The 10314-nt window shown below is 42.7% G+C and overlaps 1 protein-coding gene across 1 annotated transcript in view; it reads left to right on the top strand.

Moving 5' to 3' along the window:
* Window positions 1-10314, top strand: part of LOC138202410 (pleckstrin homology domain-containing family A member 5-like) — a 249450-nt gene that overhangs the window by 223245 nt on the left and 15891 nt on the right. Inside the window, 8 exon segments of the mRNA XM_069156357.1 lie at window positions 1219-1320; window positions 1444-1552; window positions 1839-1882; window positions 6484-6600; window positions 6602-6682; window positions 7173-7308; window positions 7912-8033; window positions 10110-10301. Coding sequence (XP_069012458.1) covers window positions 1219-1320; window positions 1444-1552; window positions 1839-1882; window positions 6484-6600; window positions 6602-6682; window positions 7173-7308; window positions 7912-8033; window positions 10110-10301 — 903 coding nt within the window.

Genomic DNA, 10314 nt, shown 5'->3' with positions numbered 1-10314 from the left:
ATTTTAGCAACTGTTGAAGTCTACCTTGACTTCCCCGAGTTTGTTGATGCGAGAGAAACCATACTGGAACAAGAATAAGTTCAACACTTCTTTATTCAAGCAAAGATCTTTGGAGATCACACCACAGAGTATATCTGTTACAGCCAAACGCCTAGTGAGATCTGAACACGCTGTCTGCGTTCAGATCCTTAAACCCTAGCTAGGCCCACCCATTCAAGATAACCGCTGGTCTTAGTACTTTTCCACTGTCTGTACAACTCAGTATTTTCCCACTGAGTCGTTTTGCACAAAGAACAGGCTGTTCTCGATCATTCTGCAGTTGATATCACAACGGCCTTGAAATCTCCTTTCTCACAGTTTCTAAGACAAGCGGTCTCTTAGCAGGTGGGAGCCTGTCTTTCTAGTAGAGCACATTACTAGCAATGATATATGATATTTACGCTATGCTATTACCAGTCATACTATATTTCATATATATATATATTCCACACAACATAGATAGATTTTATTTATACAGACCCTTTATTGGCGTGTAAATTAGTTGTCAGTGCTGAACCTTTAGTCAAGCTTGTAGTTCTGCTTTGGTTCTATGTTCATGAACTAATCCTGAACTGTTTTCAGTTTGAACACCTGGTATAATGTTGTTGTTGCATCTTCACTACAAAGCTTCACTGTCAGGTTTACGTTTTAGTTTTGGCCTGATGTTTATTTCTAAAATCTCTTTTTATGAGAACATGAAACAGAAACACGCGTGCAGCTCTGAACATCACGTCAGAGGTCGGACTGAGGTCTGAAGAAAAGCTGTGCTGTGAGCACTTTATCAGCTTTTCACCTGGACGGGACGTTTTACAGTCACGATTTCTATCAGCAGGGAAGTTCTGGTTTGTCTTTGTTCAGCTGCAGTTGCTTATTCAGTTAGTGATTGAACAGATTTCAGGTTTCAAGGGGAGATTCTTTTCTATTTCTGAATAGAAATAAGGTTCTTTTATCTCTGGACCGCTGGCAGGGTGTGGAAACATGCAGATGGACACACAAATAACCGAGAAATAGTCTTCAAATAGTGTCAAACATGTTTCCAAAGAGACGAGGAAAACACACACACACACACACACACACACACACACACACACACACACACACACACACACATACACACACACTCTCTCTCTCTCTCGCTCTCTCTCTCTCACTGAGCCTCGGCTGCTGTCCTGGTTCCAGGAGCTGGAGCGGTCCTGGAGGGACTACGACCGGCTGGAGGCAGACGTCACTCTGGCCAAGTCCAACCTACTGGAGCAGCTGGAGGCCCTGGGGAGCCCACAGGTAACACACACACACACACACACACACACACACACACACACACACACACACACACACACACACACACACACACCGCGATGATTAAGGTTTCACAGCATTGTGTGTGTGTGTGTGTGTCCTCAGACAGAGCCTCCAAGTCAGCGGCACATCCAGATCCAGAAGGAGCTGTGGAGGATCCAGGACGTGATGGAGGCGCTGTCCAAAAACAAACCTCAGCGCAGCTCTGACAGCAGTGAGACTCCAGAATAACGCTTCATACACATGGTGGTTCACAGTGGGGGGTCCTGAGTCGTATTCTGTTTATTATGTATTAGTCCGTTCAGGACCGTCCTGCCCTCTGAGACCCTCTCTGACTGTTGTAGAGCAGCCAACCCACTCTGTCTTGTAATCTTCCCACAAAGGTGTTTTCAGGGCATTTAAGAACTGTTGGACCTCAAGATGAAACATTCATGTCGTATCACCTGCTGTGAGCGGATCCGACACGTTTCTCTCCTCAACACGCGTCCTGTGCTCTGCAGGTTTTCCTGGTTCCAAGCCGCTGTCCAGTCAGCAGAAGGACGAGGTGAGGCGGCGCTCACGTCCATGCTCACACGCTACTAACATACATCACAAACACACATCACACGCTACTAACATACATCACACGCTATTAACACACATCACACGCTACTAACATACATCACAAACACACATCACACGCTACAAACACACATCACACGCTACTAACACACATCACACTACTAACACACTACTAACACACACTACTAACACACACTACTAACACACTAATAACACTACTATCACACACTACTAACACACTACTAACACACACTACTAACACACTACTAACACACTACTAACACACTACTATCACACACTACTAACACACTACTAACACACTACTAACACACTACTAACACACTACTATCACACACTACTAACACACTACTAACACACTACTAACACACTACTATCACACACTACTAACACACTACTAACACACACTACTAACACACTACTAACACACACTACTAACACACTACTAACACACTACTAACACACACTACTAACACACTACTATCACACACTACTAACACACACTACTAACACACTACTAACACACTACCAACACACACTACTAACACACTACTGACACACTACTAACACACACTACTAACACACTACTAACACACTACTAACACACTACTAACACACTACCAACACACACTACTGACACACTACTAACACACTACTAACACACTACTAACACACACTACTAACACACTACTAACACACTACTAACACACTGCCAACACACACTACTGACACACTACCAACACACACTACTGACACACTACTAACACACTACTAACACACTACTAACACACTACCAACACACATTACTGACACACTACCAACACACACTACTGACACACTACTAACACACTACTAACACACTACTAACACACTACTGACACACTACCAACACACACTACTGACGCACTACTAACACACTACTAACACACTACTGACACACTACTAACACACTACTAACACACTACTAACACACTACTAACACACTACTGACACACTACTAACACACTACTAACACACTACCAACACACACTACTAACACACTACTAACACACTACTGACACACTACTAACACACTACTGACACACTACTAACACACTACTGACACACTACTAACACACTACTAACACACTACTAACACACTACTAACACACACTACTAACACACTACTAACACACTACTAACACACTACTAACACACACCACTAACACACTACTAACACACTACTAACACACTACTAACACACACTACTGACACACTACTAACACACTACTAACACACTACTGACACACTACTAACACACTACTAACACACTACTAACACACTACTAACACACTACTGACACACTACTAACACACTACTAACACACTACTAACACACTACTAACACACTACTAACACACACTACTGACACACTACTAACACACTACTAACACACTACCAACACACACTACTGACACACTACTAACACACTACTAACACACTACTAACACACTACTAACACACTACCAACACACACTACTAACACACTACTGACACACTACTAACACACTACTAACACACTACTAACACACTACCAACACACACTACTAACACACTACTAACACACTACTAACACACTACTGACACACTACTAACACACTACTAACACACTACCAACACACACTACTAACACACTACTGACACACTACTAACACACTACTAACACACTACTAACACACTACTAACACACTACCAACACACACTACTAACACACTACTGACACACTACTAACACACTACTAACACACTACTAACACACTACCAACACACACTACTAACACACTACTAACACACTACTAACACACTACCAACACACACTACTAACACACTACTGACACACTACTAACACACTACTAACACACTACTAACACACTACCAACACACACTACTAACACACTACTAACACACTACTAACACACTACTAACACACTACTAACACACTACTAACACACTACCAACACACACTACTAACACACGACTAACACACTACTAACACACTACCAACACACACTACCAACACACACTACTAACACACTACTAACACACTACTAACACACTACCAACACACACTACCAACACACACTACTAACACACTACTAACACACTACCAACACACATCACCCAGAGCATGAACACATGGAGGATGCTTCATGTTCTCAGGATGACTCGTTAAACATTTCTGCAGCGTGTTTTAAACAGAACACGAGACGTGTCACAGTGATTTCCTTCCTACCAGATAGCAGGGTTCCACCCCAGTCATCTCTTAGTGGCGCCTCCTACAGCTGATGACGCAGTTGTAAAAAGTCCTCGTTGGTTTGTGGAGAATATTTCAGAGCAACCTTTTTTTAATTACAAAACTCATATTTTACTTTTCCTCACTGCACATTTGTGTCGACTCGGTTGGATTTTTGTAGCTCTGCACTTTGCTTCACAGACATTTAACTCAGGTGTGTCCAGACTGAACATCAGCTGGTTTCAGCGTCTTTCAGCTCATTGTTTTGGTTTTACAGCACAGAACTTTATTATCTTAGTTCACGCTCACAGCAGGCAGCTATTTTCAGAAGCTCTTATAAACCCGCTTTAGACCAGCTGCTCACACACACACACACACACACACACACACACACACACACACACACACACACACACACACACACACACACACACACACACACACACACACACACACACACACACACACACACACACAGTTAGTGTCGATCTAAACAGAGCCGTATGTAGCAGAAACAGCTACAGAGTGACGCTTCATCAGGCGAAAACAAAACCACAATCAGTCTCGTCAGTAGACTCTTATGTAACGTATGTAATGTTTACTACTCCAGGAAGTAGTCCGACCCTTAGCAACCACCTAGCAACAGAGAGGATTTCTAGTCTCTAACTGAATAAATACAGAACATAGAAACACTAAACTGATCAGCTAGCTCAGTCTGGTTGGAACAAAGATATCTGATGAACAAAGATATCTGATGAACAAGGATATCTGATGAACTGAGATATATCTGATGAACAAAGATATCTGAAGAACTAAGATATGTGATGAACTAAGATATCTGATGAACTAAGATATCTCATGAACAAAGATATCTGATGAACAAAAATATCTGGTGAACAAAGATATCTGGTGAACAAAGATATCTGATGAACAAAGATATCTGATGAACAAAGATATCTGATAAAGAAAGATATCTGTTGAACAAAGATATCTGAGGAACAAAGATATCTGGTGAACAAAGATATGTGATGAACAAAGATATCTGATAAACAAAGATATCTGATGAACAAAAATATCTGGTGAACAAAGATATCTGGTGAACAAAGATATCTGATGAACAAAGATATGTGATGAACAAAGATATCTGATAAACAAAGATATCTGATGAACAAAAATATCTGGTGAACAAAGATATCTGGTGAACAAAGATATCTGTTGAACAAAGATATCTGATGAACAAAGATATCTGGTGAACAAAGATATGTGATGAACAAAGATATCTGATAAACAAAGATATCTGATGAACAAAAATATCTGGTGAACAAAGATATCTGATGAACAAAGATATCTGATGAACAAAAATATCTGGTGAACAAAGATATCTGGTGAACAAAGATATCTGATGAACAAAGATATCTGGTGAACAAAGATATCTGATGAACAAAGATATCTGGTGAACAAAGATATGTGATGAACAAAGATACCTGATAAACAAAGATATCTGATGAACAAAGATATCTGGTGAACAAAGATATCTGAGGAACAAAGATATCTGGTGAACAAAGATATGTGATGAACAAAGATATCTGATAAAGAAAGATATCTGATGAACAAAGATATCTGATGAACAAAGATATCTGATGAACAAAGATATCTGATGAACAAAGATATCCATGTTCTCATGTGTTTTTAACATTTTAGCTCCGTGTCATGTGTCCAAACCAAACCGGTCCAGCTAGCCTCCTCTAGGACTGTAAGTGCGTGACTATCCGTGGTGTTACGGTACGGGTGCTCAGAGCGACCAAAAAGGACCAAAAGAGACCCGACTTCACCAAATGGATCATTTAATAGAAATATAACAAGTAGAAACTACATTATATTACATGTTATATGAAACTATTCTAATTCTATATTCACATTGAGGAGGTGGAGTGATGTTTCTAGTGATGAGCAGGATGTGATGTCATGATGATTTGAGCATGTTGACCAATCAGATCTCTGGGGCGGAGCTACTGGTTGTATGATGGATGATAATGCTGCTCTGTGTCTGTAGGATGTTCAACATAGACGTGAACTGTCTGTTATGAGTGTTGTGTTTTGAGCTGTAACCACAGAAACATTTTCAACACGTGTCAACGCCTCAGATAGATTCAGTTTAGTTCAGATAAACACTTAAAACGTGTTCAGTCTAAACACACCTTGAGAGTCTGTGACATCACCAACATGGAGGCGGTCTGTGGAGCTCGTATGTCATGTGACAGGAAGTGTTGTCGTTTCCTGTGTTGACTGTCAACAGGCAGTGACACTGCTGCCACTCAGTCCTCCAAAGGAGGGCACCAGCGTGCCCCCCCGCCCGCCCCTCCCCCAGTACTACGACTCCTCGGAGCGCCCCCCTCACGTGCCCCCCCCACCCCTCACAACCCGGCGGCCGGCTGCCCCCCCACACTCACCGCCCTGAAGACCGCAAGGCCGGCTCCAGGAACGGATCGCACAGTGTAAGACCAGCTGGCCGCGATCATGCCCCGCCCACCACCACCACCCCCCACCCCCCTCCACCACACACACCCCATCCATCACTGAACCGCTGCATCTGATGGACGCTCCGCCTTCATTTTAATCATTTTCACTCCTCTCCATCCTCAAAGAGTTCATATTTATAGAAGTGACTCATAATTCTGATTCATGTAATTCACAGGTTATTATGCTCCTGGTTTTTGACAGCATTTCTATTTGACATTTGTTTGGGATCTCATTTAGAGACTAGTTTTATTTCTATAGTACTAAATCATTGCATCGCTCATTCCAAAGCACTTCACACTGTAAAGTCAAGACCTGATAATATTATAGAGAGAAACCCACCAGTTCAGGGAGGCCGTTTGTGACCGTGGTGAGGAAACACTCCCTCAAACCTTTCCTCAGCACCGAGCCTGTCTGTGTTCCTGACTGCTGAGAAACTGTGGTAATTGTTCCTCCTCGTCCTCCCAGCAGGCTCCAGACTACCGGCTGTACAAGAGCGAGCCTGAGCTGACCACCGTGAAGGAGGAGGTGGACGAGGCCAACACGGAGGACAAGGACAAGACGGAGACGTCCGCTGAGAGTAAAGACACGGCAGCCTCTAAAGGTACAGACGGACGCCCAGTCTGTGATATTCACTGTTGCCTGGATACGGTCTCCTCAGCAGGACCTGCTGTAGGAACGTTCACATCGCAGTGATCAGCTTTATTCTCACAAAAAACAAGGAAACATCCAAACAGATCAAAAGTCAGCAAATCTTTAAATCTCATTTTCTCCACTGTTGGACATCGTTCGACTTTTTCACCTACTAACAAGCATGATGTCATCGGGCTTCTTCAAACAGTTGGGTTGTTTGGGATCAAAATTAAATACAAATGATGGAAATATGTTTGTCGGTAAGTAGTCCTAGATTATGTCCACGACTCAGCAGAGATGTTGCAGACTAAACCTGCACCAATCACAGCCTGCCGTAAGGAAAATGGAAATAAGTGGAACCAGTTGAAAAAAAACATGGATTAGTGTTGCTGTATGAGATCAAAGCGATGATCAGCGATGTTGCTCCTGAATTCCTTTTGCTTTGTGTCTTTGTGTCTTTGTGTCTTCGTGTCTTCGTGTCTTCGGTGAACTGGAGCGTCACGACATCCCGGCTGCAGCGTGTGTTCGTCAGTGTGGAAGTGACCTCGTTCCCGTCCGTCTCTGTCTCCCACAGCTCCCCCCTACCCGGTGGGCATCGTCCCTCCCAGGACCAAATCTCCCATGAGCCCCCCCGAGTCCTCCACCATCGCCTCCTACGTCACCCTGAGGAAGACCAAGAGACCTGATTCCAGATGTGTAAGTCTCGCCTTCAGCATCAACATGCACACAAAACACGATTGTGATGAAATGAAGCACTTCCTGAAACAGCCTGAAGGACGGCTCCTTCGTTCAGTACTAAATCTGCTCCTCCAACATGGCGGCTCACATCTCTGCCTGAGCAGGTAGTTCTGTCACTGTAGCAACCGTTTCCACACACATCACATGTTTGCAAGAGTCGCCTGACAGAAGAGTTTCTTCCCCTGAGATTCACTTCCTGTCTTCTCACCTCAGAGCTGAAAGTTCTTCTTTCAATATTTGTTCTTTTTTCTTGTCACGACAATTCACAAAATAAGAGCCTTTCATGTGTCGCTCTTTAGCTGTTGCACTCCAGCTGTTGTCCTGCTCCTGGCGTGGAATATACAAATTTAAATAAAATAAGCAGCAGCTAAAATGCACATTACAAGAAATCCTGTTTATTTACGCGCTCACACGGAGATCCAGGAGTCTTTATCAAGTATCTGAGACTTATATTTCACAATACTGTAAAGATCAAAAGATCAAAGCCTCTACATAAGTCACATTCATTTAAAGTTGATTTTATTTGTGAAAGCTTGAATATATCTGATAATCAACACCATAAACTATGAAAACAAAATATCCAACTGTAGAAACAAGAGAGGAACTATGAGAAAACGGCTGAAATGGAAATAATATAAACCCTAACCGGAGGATGGAGAAGAAAACTTCAAATCAGGATAGTGCAGGACGGTACTGATAATTGCAGAAATAGCACTTCCTCCACAGATATTTCACAATAAAAGCCTTCCAGTGCTCTAGAAGGCAGATGTCTGGATTTTAATGTGAAAAATCTGCAGGAAGTGAATCTAACCCTAAAAAAGTAATCACAGGGGAAATTCACTCATGAACTGTGACTTCTAAAATATTAGGGAAAAAGAACTACGGCCTTTATTTTGACAGCCAAGCAAGTGAGTGGCGCAGATATTTCAGAATAAAAGCCTCCCTCTGCCTCACAGGTTATGATTGTAATGTACTGTACACCCTGACCGTGAAAAAATCACCAGGAATCATCCTCTGAGGAGAGTTTCCTCTGAGAGGCTGTTGCTTTGCTCAGTCAGTGGACAAAGGAAAAAAACAAATATCAAATAGTGTATACGTTAATTTAGGGCTCGTTTAGGGCTTCATAGATCAGAGCAAAGCTTTAAAGTCACTTCTTGAATGGTTAGGTTTTGGAGTGATATTGTAAAGCTCATTGGTTCTGCTCAGGATACGGCAGCTCAGTTGGTTTATTGAATTGATTTATCAGGAACACGTTAAAGAAACTTCAGCCGCTGTTCCTGAATCTTCCTGACAGATAAAGCTACAGATTTTCTCTGATGATTGAAGGATGTTTCAGTGCCGCTGCCGATGTGTGCATTAATAACTTCCATGTTTTTGATTGGTCAGTGATGGAGACGCTGAGCTCTGAACATCCAGAGATTTGTTTCCTTCAAGCAGTTGAACAGTGAATCTGATTTGACTGCTTTTCCACCAGAGAGGTTGTGGTTAACTGATTCTGTTCTGAAACTGTGGAGCGATGGTTCCACCTGGTGAACCAGCATCTCAACCGGTTTGTACTAGACCATGTGTCACCATGACAACAAACTTTTATTTAATAGCAAATGAAGGTCCAGAAAGAAGATGGCAGATCGTTTTGTTTACCTGCTGGCTTTAACCTTATGTTTAATAGAGGCACCTGAACTAGTTATTAATGCCCAGATCATGCAAAACGAATGGTATGTTCATAGTTTTTAATCTGAGAGCATCATTTTATTTAAGATACACTAACTGGTGACATCACCACAGTTCATGCTTCAGATCTGAATATTATGTGGTTTCAAACAAGAGTAAACTTTTAGTTTTTTAAATAAAGCATAGGTTTACACACCAGAACAGAGGTGGGTCTGCAGTGGTGGACATGTTTTTGTCAGTTAATGACATCCAAAGACAGTAAGATACTCAGTGTGATGTCATGTTCAAAGCAGCAGCAGCTGATCTTCTCCTCATAGACTCTCAGTTTAATGGAAAGATAACAGCGAGCTTTTCCCCGTGCAGGACCGGCCGAGGAGCGCAGTGGATCAGATCGGGTTGGCGGAGCGGGAGGTGGGCAGAGCGAGGATGAGCGTGGAGGAGCAGCTGGAGAGGATACGGAGGAACCAGGAGGCCTCGTCGCTCCGAGAGAAGAGGAGAGAAACACCGTCCCGCTCGCCCTCCTTCAACAAAGACAACCCGCTGGTCGTCCTGCAGGTGGCATCACACA

This window comes from Embiotoca jacksoni, unplaced genomic scaffold (genome assembly GCF_022577435.1).
Source record: "Embiotoca jacksoni isolate LCO1_2020_lvr unplaced genomic scaffold, fEmbJac1.0.p SCAF_21, whole genome shotgun sequence".
Lineage (NCBI taxonomy): Eukaryota > Metazoa > Chordata > Actinopteri > Embiotocidae > Embiotoca > Embiotoca jacksoni.
The sequence above is the reverse complement of the archived record's forward strand: the minus strand, read 5'-3'. Positions and strand labels throughout refer to the sequence as shown.